We start from the raw sequence: 20,754 nt of genomic DNA on the forward strand, positions 1-20,754 counted from the left end.
CTGTAGAGAGAAGGGTCCAGAAAAGGGGAGATCATTGGGCTAAACTCAAGAATGAGTCAGGAAGCAACTTTGGTAATGGAAGCCAGGACTTTGGCTCCCTCCGGGGCTCCTGGAAACTGATTCCAGGATGGGCTGAGCTATGGGAGTGGTGAGTGATGTTAATGTTAACACAGGAGTAGAAACTTCCTTAGTCCCTGGTTTTCCCAGTCTCCCTCCCTAAAACTCCACAAACACCTCAACAGCCCCAGTCTTAAAATTTTTCTTGAGTTCATAAATTTTTTTCCCCAAAGTAGCTATAATCCTAATGTTCCCTTTATTCCTCCTGGGCTCTCTAATGGGACTTAGCAGGGACTTATGATTCCTGCTTCATCTCCCCACCCCATTCCCCAGGCTTGAGATGTAGGAGTATGTGGGTGAAAGTAGGTGAAACCTGATGGGCCATGATCAGGTTCAGACTATGTTTTTGAATGCCTTCAATCTGGAACTTTGCTTCTGATTCACAGTTTCCCTCCTTTGGTAACATTAATTTATTAAACAGATATTTAAGGAGTCTACTATTTGTCAGGCACTGGGAATAGAGTAGAGGCAGCACAGAAAACCTTCTTATCCTTTTGGAGCTTGCATGCAGGATAAGATTCAGGTTCCCCGGTTCCGTCATCCTGTAGGGATGCTAGAACTTATAACCTCAAATTAACTTTTTTCCAATTTATTTTTTCTCTCTTTCAATAACTTTAGTAACCTCAAATTAATTTTTTTTAGATGTATTATTGCTCTGTCACCCAGGCTGGAGTGCAGTGGTGTGATCTCAGCTCACTGTAACCTCTGCCTCCCTGGTTCAAGTGATTCTCCCACCTCAGCCTCCCAAGTAGCTGGGACTACAGGCATGCACCACCACACCTGGCTAAGTTTTGTATTTTTAGTAGAGATGGGGTTTCACTATGTTGGCCAGGCTGGTCTTGAACTCCTGACCTCAAGTGATCTGCCTGCCTCAGCCTCCCAAAATGTTGGGATTACAGGCGTGAGCCACCATGCCTGGCCTTCAAATTAACTTTTTTCGTTTGTTTGTTTTTTGAGACGGAGTCTTGCTCTGTCGCCAGGCTGGAGTGCAGTGGCACGATCTCAGCTCACTGCAACCTCAGCCTCCCGGGTTCAAGCAATTCCCCTGCCTCAGCCTCCCAAGTAGCTGGGATTACAGGCACACGCCACCACGCCCGGCGAATTTTTTGTATTTTAGTAGAGACGGGGTTTCACTGTGTTGGCCAAAATGGTCTCGATCTCCCAACCTCATGATCCGCCCACCTCGGCCTCCCAAAGTGCTGGGATTACAGGCGTGAGCCACCGTACCTGGCCCAAATTAACTTTTAAAGGAGATTCTTCCTTCATGAAATCACTAGAACTCAAGGTGAGGTTTTCTCTTAAATGTTTACAGCTTTATTTATTTATTTATTTAGAGATGGAGTCTTGGTCTGTGCCAGGCTGGAGTGCAGTGGTGCAGTCTCGGCTCACTGCAACCTCTGCCTCCTGGGTTCAAGCAGTTCTCCTGCCTCATCCTCCTGAGTACCTGAAATTACAGGCGTGCGCTGCCACGCCTGGCTAACTTTTTTGTATTTTTAGTAGAGACAGCGTTTCTCCATGTTGACCAGGCTAGTCTCGAACTCCCCACCTCAGGTGATCCGCCCACTTCAGCCTCCCAAAGTGCTGGGATTACAGGCGTGAGCCACCGTGCCCAGCATTTACAGCTTTACTTATTTTTTATTTTATTTTATTTTATTTTTTTGAGACAGAGTCTCTGTCGCCCAGGCTGGAGTGCAGTGGCGCGATCTAGGCTCACTGCAAGCTCCGCCTCCCGGGTTCACGCCATTCTCCTGCCTCAGCCTCTCCGAGTAGCTGGGACTACAGGCGCCCGCCACCACGCCCGGCTAATTTTTTGTATTTTTAGTAGAGACAGGGTTTTACCGTGGTCTCGATCTCCTGACCTCGTGATCCGCCCGCCTCAGCCTCCCAACGTGCTGGGATTACAAGCGTGAGCCACCGCGCCCGGCCATTTACAGCTTTATTGACGTACAACTGATATACGTCAATATGTCTCTCCATGTAAAATGCATGTATTTGAAGTATACAATTTGATGTGTTTTCATATGCATATACACCCATAAAACCCATACACAATCGAGATAACGAACATATCCATCACTTCCGAAAGATCCCCGCTTTGTCTCTTTTTAATAATCCTCCCTACCTTCCTCATCCTGCAACTACTGAAAATTCTTAGAAATACAAACTATAGTAACTTTTGATCTAGAGGACTGAACAGAACAACAGCAAAAAAGATCTCAGGACCTGATGAAGACTCAGGTGTTGGAAGGGAGCAGCTGGAATTTAGAACTAGTTGAGTCTGAGTTTAGCTTGAAGCGCTCACCAATTTGGGTAGCAAAGCAGCAAGGAAAGAACCTGAGTGTTAGGAGAGGGTGGCATCTTCCCTAGGGACAAAAACCACAAAGTAACTGGGCCTAGTTCCAGTTCAACAGGTGCCTGGGAATATTGGTAGCCTGGCACCTTCAATCTTTGGCCTGGGTAGGGTCTTATGAGGAGGATTATACTGAAGGCTTAGGCTAAATAAAAGGATTCTTCCTATTTATTAAAGCTCTTTTTTTGGTGTGCTGATTATAGGTTTAACATGTCTTGTCTCTGCTGCTAGACTGTGAACTCCTGCAAGGCTTTTATGTCCTCAGCACCTAATGATCCCTGATAAGCACTCAAATATTTATTGAACAAATATGCAGCCAACTATAAAATGCTGTGAGTTTCTCAGTATGTAGTAGGGGTACATTTCCCTTAAGTTGGTATTTTCTGGGTCAGGCGCGGCGGCTCACGCCTGTAATCCCAGCACTTTGGGAGGCCAAGGTGAGGCGGGCGCATCACGAGGTCAGGAGTTTGAGACCAGCCTGGCCAATATGGTGAAACCCTGTCTCCACTAAAAATACAAAATTAGCCGGGCGTGGTGACGCAGGCCTGTAATCTCAGCTATTCGGGAGGCTGAGGTAGGAGAATTGCTTGAACCCGGGAGGCAGAGGTTGCAGTGAGCCAAGTCGCGCCACTGCACTCCAGCCTGGGTGTCAGAGTGAGACTTGGTCCCCCCCCCAAAAAAATAAAAAAATAGGTATTTCCATGGATACAGAAACAGATTTAATTTGGGGCCTGCATGTGAGTGATCAGCTTGGTTGGGATGGGGCCTCTGGAGGGTCCAAGGCTTTGGAGGAAGGAGAGTGGGTAGGCAGTTCAGAGAGGGACAGAAAGATCCCTTTTGTGGGTAAGAAAATCCCTCTGTTCATCTTCAGCTACACCAAAGGTATGGGGGCTCTGGTGGAGGTATTCTGCACGTGTATCTAGGGTAGTTACTGTTAGGTACACTTTGGATTCAGTACCCCAGGCTTTGCCCTAGGGAGGGACAGTTGTCATTTCAAGGAAGACTGCTTTATAGTGTCAGATACCTGGTTCACACCGGCTTAGCAGCAGTGTGCCACCACCCCAATCCCATACATAAGCGTGAGGGGTCACAGAGGTAGTGAGAATGATGGGATCCAAGGATCTCGTCTCTCCAGATCCACTCACACCAGGAGTTAATCTCTCCAATGTCGGGCTCTGAGTCCTTCCCTCTCTCGCCCGAGCTCCGCCCCCCTTCCCTCTCGGCGGTCCTGGCGGGCTTCCCCTGGAGGGGGCGGCCCCAGCCCGGGCGCTAGGCCGGGCGGAGCTCCGGCCCGGGCGGAGCCGCGGCCGCCGCGTCCGGCTGCTGGACCGAACTTCTGCCGTGCGGACAGCAGGAGCAGCGCCGAGCCCCATTCCCCCACCTCTCCAGCCCGCCCTCTGAGCCTCCCGAGCCCTCTCTCCATTTCCCACAATTGTGCTGGTAAGTCCCGCTCCCCGCACCAAACTTTTTTTTGCTGCCGAGTTTGAGTCCTACGATCGGACCACGAGCTGCACTGTAGTTGGTGTATGGGGGAGGAGGAGTGGGTGAATTACTGAATGCCGACTCCACGGCTTCCCTAAGACGGATCAGCGCTCGCCCATTTCCCGAGTTGGAAGACCTCTCGATTTTAGTTGATTAAACTTATGTAGAGATGGAGATGAGGGTTTGCGCTCCAACTTCGCTACCCCCTCCCCCATTTCTCTGAGCTCTAGCAGTTCCCGATACTTTCCCTCCATCTTTCAAGTATCTTTGGCTCCCTAAAAGCTTGTCCCCTCCCAACTCTGCCGTGGCAAAGCCCCCCTCCACCAGGCACTTCGGGCCCGCCTCCTCCCCGTTGCCCTAGGGACCCCGCGATCTTGGGGGCCATACACTCCCTCCGGGGCTACGCGTCCTGCCAACCGGCCGCAGACGTGTAGCTGCTGGGTCGGCTGTGGAGGGAGGGGCTCAGGCTGGGGCTTGTCCGAAGCCAGGCGGGCGGGGCCGGGAAGGGGAGGTATAGGGGGCCGGACGGGGCGGAGCAGGCGGCATTTGCGGCCGGCGCCAGGGTGGAGAGTTGTGCGCCGGTCCCTGGGCCTGAGCTCCGGCTCCGGCTGGGGCGCCTGCGATGTCTCAAGATGGCGGAGCTCGGCGAATTAAAGGTACCGGCCCCCTCCCCCCATCCCCATCTGGACTCAGCCCGGCGGTACGCCGTGTCCGGGAAGCGACCGAGACTGGGTGCCGGGGCTCGGGTGGGCGCCGACGACGTGGCAGGCACGAGCTGCTGAGGATGGGAGAGAAGTAGCTGAGAGCGAGGAAGGGGCTGCGGCGGGGCTCCGGGGGCGGGGCTGCGGGGCAGATGTAGGGGTGGGGCCGAGGGGAATTGCAGCTGTTGGGGGCTGAGGCGCAGGGGGCGGGGACGAGGGGTAGAAGTCGGATTTAGTAGTAGGGGCAGTTGTTGGGGTAGGGCCAGGGGGAAAAGCTGCTGTAGAGGCACTGGGGGCGAGTCGATCAAGGCCAAGAGATGCAACAGTAGGGGGCACATGCAGGGATGGGACCGCGGGGCAGACGTAGGGGAGGCTCCGGGGGAAAGGCAGCTGAGAGGATAGGGTCTTTGGGGCTACTCTCGGGATCCGAGCTTTGGGAAATACCAGTAGGCTGCTGAGATGCAGGGGGCGGGGCTGTGCGGGCCGATACCTCGAGGGGTGGGCCAGAAGCATCCTGGAGGCTCAGAGGAAGGTCCTGCCTTAGTGAATCGCGGTGTTTGGGAAGAGGCAGAGGCATGTGAAACTATGGGATAGAAAGGTGGGAAGTTATAGGGGAAGCTAATGGAGAAAAAAAGACAGGACAGAGGAGATAAGGATGGGGAGAAAGAGGAGCAAGTTTCTCATCACATTCCATAAAAGGGGTCCAAGACAAAGCCTCCTATGAGAAGAATTGTGTAGGGCTAGCAAGCCCTGCACATGACAGGATCTCCTAGAGATTCACAGAAGGGAGTCTTCTAAGGAGAGCGCTCCCCTCCTGCTACATAGAGTTTGGAGGGTGACCACATCTGAGGACATCTCATAGAACCTCAAACTACCGAGTTCATCCGCCTGCCTCCTGGTTTTCTTCTGCCCTTTGAAATGGGAGCTATGGTCCTGGGCAGGCTGGAGGTCTAGCCACTGGGCCCAGCTACCTTCAGGGGATTTGCGATTCTGTGCCCTGACTCAGAGGCTTTTCCTTCATCCACCCAGGGTCTCTGTTTAGAGCTCTGCCCTCTCCTCTTCCACCCCTATAGGGGGGCGCTGTAAGTTGTAGAGGAGTATTAATTTCTCTGTGTAGGAGAGATGCCAGATTATGGTTCCTGGCAGAGAGAGTAAACAGGCAGGATACTTGGACTCAGTGATTCACTGTTAATCTCCCTGACCCAAGTTTTGGTCCTGTTTCCCTTCCAGAAAAATAGGACTAAGTTGTGGGGAGGGGGTGGTTATATAAACGATTCCAAGAAAGGATCTGGGGAAGTTATGAGCATTGAACCCTGACCTGAAAACCCTGGCCACAGAAGCTTCAGAGGCTTGGGGGAAATAGCCGAGGTGAATTAAGGTGGTTGGGAGGGGTGGGCTGAAGGGCACAATCCTCCAGCCACCTAGCCCCTTTCTTCCCCATGGGGCTGTCTGGCTTGAATCCTCTTGTCTCTCCCTCCTTCTCCCTGTCTCCTATCCTGTTCCCAGGAGGCTGGGATGGGTTTGAGAGTCTGAGAAAGGGCAAGAGAGGAGATAAGCAGCTTAAAGGAGAGTCCAGGGATGGAGGCGGGAGGCTGTATGGACTCGGAGGTGTGTCTGAGGGTGGCTTGCTGTCTGCCATTCCCTGCCCCACTCTGGCTGCTTCCAGGCTTGGGGAAATAGTGTTGCTCAAGCTCGGGGGTGGTGATGATGCTGACCTGATGGTTGCTAAAGTGGGACTGAGATGTCCCTTTGGATAGGTTGACTACCTGGCAGTAATCCACCAGCTGCGAAGCATCATCTTTCCCATCAGTGCTGGAGAGAAAGGCACTGCCCACCTGGTAGCTCAGCCCATGTCTTGGCAGGGCAGGCCTGTGCAAGGGAGGATGCTCAAGCTTCTCTGTTTTTCTCCACAGCACATGGTGATGAGTTTCCGGGTGTCTGAGCTCCAGGTGCTTCTTGGCTTTGCTGGCCGGAACAAGAGTGGACGGAAGCACGAGCTCCTGGCCAAGGCTCTGCACCTCTTGAAGTCCAGCTGTGCCCCTAGTGTCCAGATGAAGATCAAAGAGCTTTACCGACGACGCTTTCCCCGGAAGACCCTGGGGCCCTCTGATCTCTCCCTTCTCTCTTTGCCCCCTGGCACCTCTCCTGTAGGCTCCCCTGGTCCTCTAGCTCCCATTCCCCCAACCCTGTTGGCCCCTGGCACCCTGCTGGGCCCCAAGCGTGAGGTGGACATGCACCCCCCTCTGCCCCAGCCTGTGCACCCTGATGTCACCATGAAACCATTGCCCTTCTATGAAGTCTATGGGGAGCTCATCCGGCCCACCACCCTTGGTATGGCTCTTTGTGGTCCCTTAGTCTTCTGGACTCCCTACCTGTTCCCCAAACATTTCTTAGGCTTTAGTCCTATGGGATCAGCGACCTGGGATGGGGGCGATTTCTGTGGCTGCCTGTGCATGGGCTTGGAATAACTGCCCCTTTGTATCCTCAGCATCCACTTCTAGCCAGCGGTTTGAGGAAGCGCACTTTACCTTTGCCCTCACACCCCAGCAAGTGCAGCAGATTCTTACATCCAGGTACATCTCTTCCAGCCTTCCTGCCTCATCCCTGGTCTCTGCTTTCTGACTTTATTCTCTTCTGCCCTGCGCTCTTCCCTATCCCTCCTCCTATACCTACTTGTCTCTTGTTCTTCTGTGTGTCTCTTCTCTATCTCCTGGACATCTAACTTTCAGCCTTTCTGTGCATTCACCCTTGCCCTCTGGGGGCTACATGCTGACATCTCTTCATCTCCCTCCCTGTTACAGAGAGGTTCTGCCAGGAGCCAAATGTGATTATACCATACAGGTGCAGCTAAGGTGAGTTCATCCTCCCTGCCTATCCTGGGTACCCACTGGGGGTAGGAGTGAAGTAGGGGTATGACAGATACCCTTACGAGATGTCCCTGCTCTGCCACTGCCTACAGCAGCCCTGCGACTCTTGTTGGATGCTGAGGGCTTCAGGCATCTATGACTGATTTTCTGGGGTTCCCTGTCTCTCTGCCATCAAGTTAAGAAATTTCTTCCCACTCTTTCTTCCTTTCTCATCTTTTACCAGGTTCTGTCTCTGTGAGACCAGCTGCCCCCAGGAAGATTATTTTCCCCCCAACCTCTTTGTCAAGGTCAATGGGAAACTGTGCCCCCTGCCGGTAAATGCTCTCCCCTTCTTCTGTCAGTATATTAACTACAAACCTATTCTGAAAGAGACATGCCTAGCACAGTGCGTGGCACATAGTAGGTGCTCAGTTTACTGACTGAATCAATATAATCTCGAGAGTATTAAGATAGGGCTGAACAAAGGTTTTGTGAGAACTCGGAGGAGGACATTAGTTCAACCCAAGATGTAAGAAAGACTTCTTTTTTGTTTTTTTTTTTTGAGACAGAGTCACTCGCTCTGTCACTCAGGCTGGAGTGCAATGGCGCAATCTCTGCTCACTGCAACCTCTGCCTCCCTAGTTCAAGCAATTCTCTTGCCTCAGCCTCCCAAGTAGCTGGGATTACAGGTGCCCACCACCCTGCCCGGCTAATTTTTGTATTTTTAGTAGAGACGGAGTTTTACCATGTTAGCTAGGCTGGTCTCGAACTCCTGACCTCAGGTGATCCACCCACCTCGGCTTCCTAAAGTGCTGGGATTACAGACATGAGCCAGTACACCCGGCCAGAAAGACTTGACCCCAGAGCTGAGAGTTAGAAAAGGTGAGGCATCCTTATTCCTCCTCCTCAGGGACTCAGTGAGTGAGTTCCTTTTTTCTCAGTCAATAAATAAGCTCTCCTTTCTCCCCAGGAGTGAACCCCACACATAACCCTAGACAGTGCTCCAGTTTTGTGAGCCACTGAATGGGCCTCCATCCCCTTGGTCAGTGAGTGAGCGAGTTGGCCTTCCCTCCAGGGATTGAATAACCCGAGACAAGATATCTTTTGTTGAAAGAGCAGAGCCCCTTCCCAGAGCCACTTCTCCACTGACCAATCCCTCCCTTCTCCAGGGTTACCTTCCCCCAACCAAGAATGGTGCCGAGCCCAAGAGGCCCAGCCGCCCCATCAACATCACACCCCTGGCTCGACTCTCAGCCACTGTTCCCAACACCATTGTGGTCAATTGGTCATCTGAGTTCGGACGGGTGAGCACAGCTAAAGCAGGTGCCTGGAAAAGCCTGCTGAGGGTGAAGGGGAACCATCCAGTGTCCTGGGTTGGGGAAGCATTTTCCTCTTTATGAGTCTGTCTCTGGTCCTCATGGAACAAAAGTGGGCAGTGGTGGTATGAGAAGCAGAGGCTAATTGTCTACCCCCTGCCTCCAAGTAGAATTACTCCTTGTCTGTGTACCTGGTGAGGCAGTTGACTGCAGGAACCCTTCTACAAAAACTCAGAGCAAAGGGTATCCGGAACCCAGACCACTCGCGGGCACTGAGTGAGTAACATCTTTCCTCTCTTCCCCACCTGATCTGGATTCAAGTCTTCCTGGCCCTCCAGCCTTCATAATTAAACCCATACCTCTTTTTTGACAACTTACTCCCCTTCTCACATGAACCCCAACCCTCCCCCTCTACCCCTGACCAGTCTTCCAGTCTTTATAGTTGAAATTGGACCACTCCCAGGCACCCTTGAATTTCCAATCATGTATCTGCTTTGCACCTCACAGTCCCTAACTCCAGCCCTGCTAGAATATGGGCTCTCCGGACTGGAAAGAATCTTAGGGGTCCTCTAATCTAACCCTCACATGATGCTTCAACTCCTCCAGATCATCTCTAACATAGCCAGAGTGTCACGCTATGTTTAAGCATCTTCAGGGATGGGAAAATCCCCCACACCCAGCCTTCATCATCCATATCCCAGACCACTTCCATGTGACGTCCCACTGGCCCCCAAAGACGCTCCACCCAGCAGCCTCTCAGCCAGAGCCATCTGTTCCTGGCCTTACCAACTCCTGGGCTTCCTCCAGCCTTGCTGACCCCATGGCTCTGGCCTCACTTTTGTTTCAGTCAAGGAGAAATTGACTGCTGACCCTGACAGTGAGGTGGCCACTACAAGTCTCCGGGTGTCACTCATGTGCCCGGTGGGTAAAAGGGGAGAAGGGAACAGGGTGGGAAGGGAGTTGGGTTTAGCTTGTGGACTTTGATGAGGGTTCCTAGGGATACTGGCGTGAAGTTTTCTGGGATGAAACCAGAGTAGGGCCTCTGACAAGAGAACTTGCTTCTCCTCAGCTAGGGAAGATGCGCCTGACTGTCCCTTGTCGTGCCCTCACCTGCGCCCACCTGCAGAGCTTCGATGCTGCCCTTTATCTACAGATGAATGAGAAGAAGCCTACATGGACATGTCCTGTGTGTGACAAGAAGGCTCCCTATGAATCTCTTATCATTGATGGGTAGGGCCATTTTGCTTCCTCTTACCTAGGACATCCACTAGAACCTCTTTTCTTGGTTATTTCTTTTTCTTTTTTTTTTTTTGAGATGGAATCTTACTCTGTTCCCCAGGCTGGAGTGCAGTGGCACAATCTTGGCTCACTGCAACCTCCACCTCCCGGGTTCAGGCGATACTCCTGCCTCAGCCTCCTGAGTAGCTGGGATTACAGGCACCCACCACCATGCCTGGCTAATTTTTGTATTTTTAGTAAAGACTGGGTTTCACCATGTTGGCCAGGCTGGTCTTGAACTCCTGACCTCAGGTGATCTGCCCACTTCAGCCTCCTAAAGTGCTGGGATTACAGGCATGAGACAACATGCCCAGCCTATAATATTTCTTTTTTCTTTTAGCCACCACCTCCTTCAGGGTTTTTAATTCATATGGCTTACTTCCCCTCACATGAACTGCAATTCTCACCTTATCTATCCCTTTTACCAGTCTGTGTGTGTGTGTGTGTATGTGCATGTGTGTGGGGGGGGAGGGCAACATTAAGGACTTAGTATATACAAGGCATCTTGCTGAGCACTTTGCATGAGTTATCTCATTGAATCCTCACAATAACCCTATGGACTCAGCTCCTACCTGTAATTCCAACACTGGAAGGCTGAGATGGGAAGATCATTTGAGGCTAGGAGTTTGAGACCAGCCTGGGCAACATAGTAGACCCTCTCTCTATAAAAAATTAAAAAAATTAGCCAGGCATGTTATAATAGCTCATGACTGTAGTCTTAGCTGCTCAGGAGGCTGAGGCAGGAGGATGGCTTGAACCCAGGAGTTTGAGGCTGCAGTGAGCTATGATTGCATTACTGCACCCCAGCCTGGGCAACAGATTGAGACCCTGTCTCAAAAAAAGAAATAATCCTATGATTGGCTAGTGACACTCACCCAGAAAAAAAAAAAAAGAAAAAAAAAACCCTATGAGATAGGTAGTATCATTACACATGAGGAAACTGAGGCCGAGAGAGATTGAGCCTTGCTCAAGGTTATATTGTTAAGTGGCAGAGCCAGTGTACTGAACTGTCATAATATATCACCTATAACAACTACCTGACTTCCCACTGAGCATTGCAATAACGTTCTTTTGAGGGCCTGGATGTTCTAATCTTTTGATCTTGCTAGTCTTAACCTCTTTTTGGAATCTACATTATGGTTCCTGTTCCCAGTGCTCCCCGACTTTTTGTTTGTTTGTTTGTTTGTTTTTGAGACAGGGTCTCGTTCTGTTGCCCAGACTGGAGTATAGTAGCACAATCATAGCTCACTGCAGCCTCGACCTCCTGGCCTCAAGTGATCCTCCCACCTTGGCCTCCCAAAGTGCTAGGATTGCAGGCATGAGCTACCATGCCTGGCCCCTAGTGCCTTTATTTATTTATTTTTACACAAGTGTTTAGAAAGCCAAAGACCCAGTGCCTTTTGGAGATGGTTTATGGACTTCTGTGTCTCTGCTCCTTTTGTTCCTTATACTACACGTAAGTGCTCAGATTTTTTTTTTTTTTTTTTGAGACGGTGTTTCACTCTGTCACCCAGGCTGGAGTGGTATGGCACAGTCTCGTGATCTCGGCTCATGCAACCTCTGCCTCCTGGGTTCAAGCAATTCTCCTGCCTCAGCCTCCTGAGTAGCTGGGATTACAGGCATGTGCCGCCACATCCAGCTAATTTTGTATTTTTGGTAGAGATGGGGTTTCACCATGTTGGCCAGGCTGGTCTCGAACTCCTGACCTCAGGTGATCCACCCACCTCAGTCTCTGAAAGTGTGATTATAGGCGTGAGCCACCACGCTGGCTTTTTTTTTTTTTTTTTTTTTTTTGAGGCAGAGCCTTGCTCTGTTGCCCAGGGTGGAGAACAGTGGTGTGGTCTAGGCTCACTGCAACCTCTGCCTCCTGGGTTCAAGCGATTCTCGTGCCTCAGCCTCCTAAGTAGCTGGGATTATAGGCATGTGCCACCACACCTGGCTAATTTTTGTATTTTTAGTAGAGATGAGGTTTCACCATGTTGGCCAGGCTGGTCTTGAACTCCCAGCCTCAAGCGATTCACCTGCTGGTACCTCCCAAAGTGCTGGGATTAAAGGCGTGAGCCACTGCACCCAGCCTCAGATTGTATTTATTTTAAAACCTATTACTTACTTTGCAAAGCTCTTTTACATACCTTGTGTTATTTGATTCCAACAACTCAGAGCGGTCCAGTAGGATGGATAATGTCCTTATTTTACAGATGAGGAGACTGAGATACAGGAAGGTGAGTTACAGAACTCTGGCTACTGTTCTGCTCATCTCCCAGCCTCATGAATTTTCATCTCTCTCTTCCCCCAGTTTATTTATGGAGATTCTTAGTTCCTGTTCAGATTGTGATGAGATCCAATTCATGGAAGATGGATCCTGGTGCCCAATGAAACCCAAGAAGGAGGCATCTGAGGTTTGCCCCCCGCCAGGGTATGGGCTGGATGGTGAGTGACCCCCTGTTCCCCAGCTAAGCTAAATCTTGGATGGCCTCTTCTCTGAGACGTAGTCTTCTTAATACCCGCAGGCCTCCAGTACAGCCCAGTCCAGGGGGGAAATCCATCAGAGAATAAGAAGAAGGTCGAAGTTATTGACTTGACAATAGAAAGCTCATCAGATGAGGAGGATCTGCCTCCTACCAAGAAGCACTGTTCTGTCACCTCAGCTGCCATCCCGGCCCTACCTGGAAGCAAAGGGTATGAGAAAATAGGCTGAGTCTACAGCAAAACGGACAGGGGAAGAAGTCAGGATTGCTTTCTGATCATTGGACAAAGCCTGGGGCAAGAGAAATGTGGAGGGGACAGAGAGGGAACCTGGGGACCTGAGCTGGGTGAGGGCATCTGTGGTTTGCTGGCTGCCTCAGCTCCTCTCTACCCACAGAGTCCTGACATCTGGCCACCAGCCATCCTCGGTGCTAAGGAGCCCTGCTATGGGCACGTTGGGTGGGGATTTCCTGTCCAGTCTCCCACTACATGAGTACCCACCTGCCTTCCCACTGGGAGCCGACATCCAAGGTATGACATGGATCATAAGATGGACCCTGCACTGCCACACCCTCCCCAGAGCTACATCAGAACCCCTGTTCCTTCTCAAAGCCTCCTGCTTCTCCTGCAAGGGGCCACAGTCCAAAGTGCTTTGTCTTTTGGTGGTAAAGGGGTCAGATAGGAGGTTAATTTTGATTTTTCTTTTCCTGCCAGGTTTAGATTTATTTTCATTTCTTCAGACAGAGAGTCAGGTAAGTGGTTCTTTCTTCAGAAGGTCTCAGATCTCTGAAGCTTCCTTTCTAGACACTGATGGGGCCCCTCCCTCTCTTATGATCTCTGGGGATGTAAATCTGCTTTCCCGTGAGGGCAGTGGGGTGTAGGTATCTTATTATCTCCTCAGCCCCACTGGTAGTTCCTGAGATTCCTACTTAGGCCTCCTTCCTAGATCCCCTGTTAGTTTTCTGCCCTGGCCTACTCACCCCTACCCCCGTGTGCACTTAGAGCACCATGCCTGCTCTAACCGGACATTCCACACATTTCAGACGCCCACAAAGCCAAGAACCTAACAAGTTGGAGGAGCTCTCTCAAGGCAGGGAAAGGGGAAGGGTGTAGGGAAGTAGGGGAAAGAGGGAGAGGCTCTCCTGCTTCTCAAGAGAATACCTTCGGATCCACAGGGGTTGATTGCTCTCATACGGCATTTCTGAGATGAGTGATTGGGAGGTGGGGAAGTCAGGATTGAGATCTTAAACTATGCCCTTGATTCTTCCTAGCACTATGGCCCCTCTGTCATCACCTCACTAGATGAACAGGATGCCCTTGGCCACTTCTTCCAGTACCGAGGGACCCCTTCTCACTTTCTGGGCCCACTGGCCCCCACGCTGGGGAGCTCCCACTGCAGCGCCACTCCGGCGCCCCCTCCTGGCCGTGTCAGCAGCATTGTGGCCCCTGGGGGGGCCTTGAGGGAGGGGCATGGAGGACCCCTGCCCTCAGGTCCCTCTTTGACTGGCTGTCGGTCAGACATCATTTCCCTGGACTGAGTTCCCTGGATTATGGAAACTTCGCTGTCCCCCAACACTGAGCAAGTATGCTGTGGAGTCCCAACCCCAGCTACTCTGATCCCTCTGGGGGCTCTGGCCAATGGCCAGACAGACCTTCACAGATGCCTACTTTTGGCCTCATCTCTGCCTGACAAGGCCAGCACCCAAAGGGTTAATATTTAACCTCTTTTTAAGGACACTGGGGTCTGTTTCTGGAAATGTTCTTTAGATGGTGGCACATTCCTTTGGGTATGTTAACCTAGGCAGTGGGAGGCAAATGGGATGGTATGTGAGCTAGGAGAAGGGCTGAACCCTCAGCCTTGACTACGTCTAGAGCCTCTTGGGGAAGGGGCACCTCTCTTGAACCCCAAATGCTCTCTCTTCTTATTACCCAAACCCATGGCTCTATTTCTTCTTCACATCCATTGTCTCATGTCCATTCCATTCCCTTCGGCCAAACAGACAGGTGGAAAAACTGAGACAGGCAGTTTCAGAGATGGACAGAGAACTTTATTTTGGATTGTGGATGTGGACTTTTTTGTACATAAATAAGAAAAACCAAAATACTCCAAAGATGACTTCCCCTGCCTCCTACTCCAGTATGACAGAGGAGGATGTAAGGCCTTAGCCATGATCCCCAGGGGTTTGGGAGTCAGGCCCGGCCTATTGCTTGGGTCTCTCTCTATTTATATATTTAAGTTCACAGTGTTTCTTATTCCACCCTAAGCTTCTAGAGGCTCATGGCCCTGTAGTTAGGCCTGGCTCATTCTGCACCTTTCCAGGGAGGTGGAAAGACCCTGTGCCCTCCTTCCCAATCTTCTTTTTCAGGCTCGCCAAGGCCTAGGACCTATGTTGTAATTTTAGTTCTTATTTCTAAAGTTGTAGTGAAGCTCTCACCCACAATAAAGGTTGTGAATGTTCTGTGAGTGTCATGGAGATGGGCTAGGGAGGGGATTTTACACTTCACTTTCCAGACCCCTGGTTTGGGGGAAGAGGGTCCATGTTCCATTCTTCCTTTGCTGGCCCTGGGTCCAGGTAAGCTGCACTTTTACACGGTGGGGGTGTTCTATGGAGGAATTCCAAGAGAGGTTGTCCTTCCCTGCTTTCCCCCGTGCCTGTAAAAACTAGACCATTCCAGCCCAGTACTGTGGAGCTCTCCAGTCCTTTTTCACTTTTACCTGCCCAGATGTTGCAGCCAGAGCTTGAGGGCAAACTTGGTTCCAGTGCTGACTCTCTCTTTGTCCTCTGCCATGGTTGGGATCATCCGCAGGAGGGTGGACATGTGCAGGACCAGAGGTCAGGCTCTTCCATCCTCCTCTAGTTCCACTGCACTGCATGGTGACAACTCCTGTTGGGGCTGTGCCTTGTAGCTTACAAAGAACTTACATATATGTTAGGTCCCCGAATCCTCCCAACTACCACAGGAGGTGGGTGGGTGTTGACCTCATTTGCAGAAAGGAAACAGGTTCAAGGAGGGTTAAATGACTTGCCCCTGTGTTAGAACTGACACTTAGACCTTCAATGCTAGCCAGTTAGAGCAAGAATCTTTGGGGTTTGATGGTCAGTGTCTTAGATTTCATGTACCTTCTTAATTATCAGCTGACCCACTATCCTTAAATATCCCCCACAACACAAAATTCCATCCTGAGGACAGGATAGACGCTGAACTTCTCAACATGAATATGTTGGTGTATTAGAGGCTGAGGGAGAAGCTCTTACTTACAGGACAGAGGGTGGTAGGTCCTGGGGGAGAAGTCCGGGTGTCTCTGTCCCATCCTCTGTGGCAGCCACTGCAGCAGCTACATCTGGTGTCAGCCACGGAAGGGCGCTCACCTCACTTGGGTTTGGTTGGATCCGGGCCTGGGTTCAGACATGGTGACCCCTCAGTCATTGCCTCTCCCTGGGCTGCCTGTTCGTGATCAAAACCTACCCACAGGTTTCATGGAGAAAGGCAGGAGCAAGGGGAAAGGGTATTGCATATTCTTCGTTATCTCTGACTACCCCCGCCACCCCCGCCCAGCTCCTAATCACAGTCAGAACCAGGTTGCTTGGGCTCCCCTGAGCCCTGTTTCCTTCCCTCACTGCCAGCCCTACCTGCAACTGCTGCTGTGATTCCTGGGAGATCACGAGTAGATACAGAACAATGTGATGGTATTTGGGTAAACCCCAGCTCAGCCTAGGAGGGTAGGCAGACTAGGAAAAGAAAACAGCAAAAGTGAGACCTTTCTGTCACTTTTTTTTTTTTTTTAAGATGGAGTTTCGCTCTTGTCGCCCAGGCTGGCATGCAATGGCGTGATCTTGGCTCACTGCAACCTCTGCCTCCTGGGTTCAAGCAATTCTCCAGCCTCAGCCTCCAGAGTAGCTGGGATTACAGGCGCCTGCCACCACGCCCAGCTAATTTTTGTATTTTTAGTAGAGACGGGGTTTCGCCATGTTGTCCAGGCTGGTCTCAAACTTCTGACCTCAGGTGATCCGCCCACCTCAGCCTCCCAAAGTGTTGGGATTACAGGCGTGAGCCACCGCACCCGGCCCTTTCTGTCACTTTTTGAGACTTTGTTAATACAGCTTTAGGGTGAAACAAAATGGTGGCCAAAAGCTGAGGGCGTGGATGGTACAGATGACACAGCAGGGACATGGGTGAGGGTTATGGATTTGGGGACTCCAGCCCACTTATGTGCTATTGTTTCCCTTGTAGCCAAGGCAGGTAGGGGCTGATCTATGGACTTTGGTGGGTAGTTGTTGAGGTCTCTTGGTTAAATATGGAGGAGCTTCTCCCAGCTCCTTGTCTCACCTCCCATAAACCCAGAGGGACCCAAGAGAACTGGCCCTGGGGCAGGTGTAGTCCACTCTCCTCCCAAAGTTCTCGAAGCCCTCCGTCCAGCAGCTGGGAGTCAGAGAAGACACATCAGAGGGGCCAGTGCCCGACTCTTCCAAGTCCTTTTGCTTGCCCCTCCCTCAGCCCACACCCAAGGTGGTCCCAGGCATGGGTCTCTTGGCTCAGGTTGGATCAGCTGACTGGTTACCTCCTCGTCAAGTTCCACGTGCCCACCTGCAACAACAGTGGGGCCAGTAGGTGAATGGTGGTGGTCTTGGCCAGGGAGCCCCCACTCACTGTTGACACTCCTCTCCCCTCCAGTGGACACAGAGGGAGCTGCAGTCCCTTGTGACTATGAACATGCCACATTTTGGGGCCCACTTTATCCTTCTGAGACTGGGAAAAACATTGTTGCGGGGAAAGGGCAAATTTCTTCTCTGTACTTGGGGCCTTGTCCCCAGAATACTCACCCGGGGGTACCCAGAGGTTGGGGGAAACGCTGAGGGTGCGTGCCCTTCGGGTTAGCAAGACAGTCTTGTCGCTGGACTGCAGAATGACGGCCACACCCAGGTCCACACCTCGATCTGTGGGCAGCTCAGCCCCAGGGACCCTGGGCCGCTCCTCCAGGGCCGCAAAAGGGCAGAAAGGGGGTCGCTGGCAGAAGGAAGCCAGCTGGGTTAAGGCTTCAGAAGGGCGGCACTGGGTGGGCGTGACTTCCAAAAATGGGGCTACACCGCGCGTTGGGGGCGGGGTCCTCGCCGCAAGTTCCCACCCGATTTCAGTCCCCATCTTCGGCCCTTCACTGCCCCCGCTCTGGGGCCCCCTTCTGCCGACCTGGAGCGGAAGCCTAGCGGAGGCGCCTGGGAAGGGCCTGCTCGAGAGGACAAGCCGTCCTCGCTTCAAGCTGCAGTGAATGGGCCACGTCCCGAGCCCTGGTCCGGCTCCCAGGAGGCCACACACACTCCATGCGAAGCTCACCGACTCCGGACGCCCGGACAGGAGCAGCTGCACCCGCACCGCGGCCATAACGCGACTCTGGAGTCGCTGCGGCCCGCCTGGCGCCCTCTGGTGGCCTAGAGACGCTTCCCCTCGGAACGTTCCGCGGGGTCGTAGCGGGGTTTCCGAAAGTCCCCGGGGAAATAAGGGCACATCTTTTGAGGATGACCCACGGGTATAATATTAAACCACAAAGAATACCTCTAAATGCTCAGCTCCTATTCCTTCCTATCTTCTCTGTTTAGGACAATGACCCCCAGACCGAATGACTTCAGGACCCTACTTCCAAACAGCCCTAAGCTGAACTGTAAGCATCCTCTACAGCACTATGCACACCTGTTACAGCAGGCATCACTTCGAATTAATTATCTCCAAGCGAAACACACCAAATAACATTTTCGATACCACTTCTCCTTTCACTTCACTCAAATGGCAACCAAGTATGCAGTTGCTATCTCCTTAAACTTCCTCAAACCCATGTTCTCTCCAGCCTTCATTCATTGCCCTAGTTTAAGCCTTCCTCGTATTTTGCCTGAAATATTACTGCAAGTCTCCAAATAGTCTTGCCCCTACCAGTTCATTCTCTACAGTGCTGCCAGAGTGATGTTTTGTTTTGAGAGTCTCACTCTACAGCCCAGACTGGAGTGCACTGGCGTGATCCCAGCTCACTGCAACCTCCATCTCCCAGGTTGAAGCGATTCTCGTGCTTTAGCTTCCGAAGTAGTAGCTGGGATTACAGGACGCCCACCACCACGCGCGGCCTTTTTTTTTTTTTTTTTGAGACGGAGTCTCGCTCTGTCACCCAGGCTGGAGTGCAGTGGCGCCATCTCAGCTCACTGCAACCTCCACCTCCCTGGTTCAAGCGCTTCTCCCGTCTCAGCCTCTTGAGTAGCTGTGATTACAGATGTGCACTACCACACCTGGCTAATTTTTAAATTTTTTTGTAACGATGAAATCTCACTGTTGCCCAGGCTGTTCTTGAACTCCTGGCTTCAACTGATCCTCCCAGTGTGTTGGGATTACAGGATTTAGGCACCATCAAAATTATCTTCTAGCTGTTTTGAAATGTACAGTAAATTAATAACTATGCCACCCTGATCTATCCAACACCAGTCTTAGTTCTTCAAACTGTATTATCTGTGCCCACTAGTCAACCTCTCTTCATCCTCCCCATCCTTCCTAGCCTCTGGTAACTACCAATCTATTCTTTATTTTCTTGAGATCCACTTTTTTAACTCCTATGTGAGACAGAACATGCAATATTTGTTTCTGTGCTTGGTTTATTTTACTTAACATAATGACCTCCAATTCCATCCATGTTGCTGCCAATGACAGGATTTCATTCATTCTTATGGCTGAATAATACATTTTCTTTAGCCTTTCATCTATTGATGGGCACTTACGTTGATTCCACGTTTTGGCTATCGTGAATACTGCTGCAATAAACATGGGAGTGCAGGTATCTTTTTGATACATTGATTTCTTTCCTTTTGGAGATATATATATACCCAGTAGTGGAACTGCTGGAGCATAGTTCTATTTTTAGTTTTTTGAGGAACCTCTGTAGTCTTCCACAGTGGCTGTACCAATTTACATTCCCAACAGTGTACCAGGCAGGGCTCTCCTTTTTCCACATCCTCACTAGCATTCATTCTTTCTTGATAAAAGTAATTAATTGGGGTGAGATGTTATCTCATTGATTTTGATTTCCATTTCTCTGATTAGTGATGTTGAACATTTTTTGATTTATCTGTTGGCCATTTGTGTATCTTCTTTCAAAAACTACCTATTAAGATCTTTTGGCCATTTTTAAGTTGGATTGTTCTTTTTGCTATTGTTTGAGCTCCTTATATATTCTGGTTATGAATCCCTTGTTAAGATAGTTTGCAAATAAAGCATCCTCATCTTTCAAACTATACATTGTCACTCTCTGTGTTCCCTTCCCTGCCTGACCCTTTTCCCTTTCTGGCCTCTCTGTACATAGTGTTTACTCTTCTACTGTAGCACCCCTAATACTTCCTGGTACTTATGTACTTATTTGTCTCCTCCTACTAGACTGTATGCTCAAAATTTATTAATCTTTATATCCCCAAGGCTTACCCCAGTACTTAGCACAAAACAGGTGCTTAGTAAATGATGGTGACTGGTTTGAGGGCAGAGATGGTGTCTTATTTATCTATCTTTGTATGTTGTGTTTAGTATGGTGGCTGGCAATTGTTTGACACTCAAGTGTTTAAACAATTAGAAAACACATTGGTGAGAGAAAACTGAAGATATTATAAAACAACATCTAACTGCTTTAAATGAATTAAAGTTGCTGGGACAAATTATATCCATGATACTGAAAGAGAGAATTTAGCGTTGCCAGTTTTAAGGAACCACGGAGAAGAGGAAGGCACTAATTTACTGTGTGCTTACCATATGCCAGGCATTGAGCTAGCTGTTCTACGTACACAGTTTCAGATGTGTTAGAAGCCTGGAGCTGGCAAATGTGGCTTCAGTCCACAGATTCTAGTGTGACTGCTTGGGACAATCCACCTGCTAACCCTGAAAATAATTTTTTCTTCTACTCTGTGATAGTCTTTCACATTCCCTACACTGTGTGTGTTAAAAATTACAGTTCATCAGCCTGGGCAACACAGGGAGGCCCTGTCTCTACAAAAATAAATAAATAAATAAAAAATACCTGGGTATGTGTGGTGCATGCCTGTAGTCCCAGCTACTCCAGAGGCTGAGGTGGAAGGACTGCTTGAGCTCAGGAGGTCAAGGCTGTAGGAAGCTGTGATTGCGCTATTACACCCCAGCCTGAGTGACAGAGTGAGATCCTGTCTCAACAACAACAAATTATC

At 50.6% G+C, this 20,754-nt stretch overlaps 2 protein-coding genes across 7 annotated transcripts; one reads left to right on the forward strand and one right to left on the reverse strand.

Moving 5' to 3' along the window:
- Positions 1-3,712: 3,712 nt before the first annotated feature.
- Positions 3,713-15,015, forward strand: PIAS3 (protein inhibitor of activated STAT 3). Of its 2 annotated transcripts, none has more exons than XM_063815114.1 (14): positions 3,713-3,907; positions 6,564-6,981; positions 7,139-7,223; positions 7,452-7,502; positions 7,741-7,831; positions 8,666-8,800; positions 8,983-9,088; positions 9,660-9,733; positions 9,882-10,042; positions 12,387-12,520; positions 12,601-12,769; positions 12,954-13,087; positions 13,271-13,308; positions 13,828-15,015. In XM_063815114.1, the coding sequence occupies exons 2-14, from the start codon at positions 6,567-6,569 to the stop codon at positions 14,092-14,094; spliced, it is 1,860 nt and encodes a 619-aa protein (XP_063671184.1). In that variant the 5' UTR covers positions 3,713-3,907; positions 6,564-6,566; the 3' UTR covers positions 14,095-15,015. The 2 variants fall into 2 exon arrangements, with proteins under 2 accessions (XP_063671184.1, XP_016796825.1); XM_016941336.4 differs by lacking the exon at positions 3,713-3,907 and adding an exon at positions 4,469-4,605.
- NUDT17 (nudix hydrolase 17) lies at positions 5,301-20,706 on the reverse strand. 5 transcript variants are annotated; one of them, XR_010158853.1, is made up of 8 exons: positions 17,744-20,706; positions 17,380-17,563; positions 17,118-17,143; positions 16,886-16,978; positions 16,189-16,287; positions 15,818-15,954; positions 15,273-15,425; positions 5,301-15,160 (listed from the first exon to the last, which is right to left on the reverse strand). XR_010158853.1 is itself a non-coding variant. In XM_063815402.1 (7 exons), the coding sequence occupies exons 1-7, from the start codon at positions 17,933-17,935 to the stop codon at positions 15,392-15,394; spliced, it is 765 nt and encodes a 254-aa protein (XP_063671472.1). In that variant the 5' UTR covers positions 17,936-20,706; the 3' UTR covers positions 5,301-15,391. The 5 variants fall into 5 exon arrangements, 2 of the variants coding, with proteins under 2 accessions (XP_063671472.1, XP_063671466.1); XR_010158851.1 differs by having other exon boundaries at positions 17,380-20,706; XM_063815402.1 differs by having other exon boundaries at positions 5,301-15,425.
- Between the last annotated feature and the right edge of the window lie 48 nt (positions 20,707-20,754).

The sequence above is a fragment of the Pan troglodytes genome, chromosome 1 (assembly GCF_028858775.2).
Source record: "Pan troglodytes isolate AG18354 chromosome 1, NHGRI_mPanTro3-v2.0_pri, whole genome shotgun sequence".
Taxonomy (NCBI): domain Eukaryota; kingdom Metazoa; phylum Chordata; class Mammalia; order Primates; family Hominidae; genus Pan; species Pan troglodytes.

Excerpts from the sequence above, each read along its gene's own strand:
- PIAS3 (XM_016941336.4), top strand. The coding sequence starts at position 4,582 with ATGGCGGAGCTCGGCGAATTAAAG. Across the intron at positions 10,043-12,386 it reads GAATCTCTTATCATTGATGG|TTTATTTATGGAGATTCTTA; the intron begins GTAGGGCCATTT and ends CTCTTCCCCCAG. Across the intron at positions 13,088-13,270 it reads ACTGGGAGCCGACATCCAAG|GTTTAGATTTATTTTCATTT; the intron begins GTATGACATGGA and ends TTTTCCTGCCAG.
- NUDT17 (XM_063815396.1), bottom strand. The coding sequence starts at position 17,935 with ATGGCCGCGGTGCGGGTGCAGCTGCTCCTGTCCGGGCGTCCGGAGTCG. Across the intron at positions 16,288-16,885 it reads TCCCTCTGGGTTTATGGGAG|TCTGCCTACCCTCCTAGGCT; the intron begins GTGAGACAAGGA and ends TTCTTTTCCTAG. Across the intron at positions 15,955-16,188 it reads AATCACAGCAGCAGTTGCAG|GCCCGGATCCAACCAAACCC; the intron begins GTAGGGCTGGCA and ends GTCTGAACCCAG.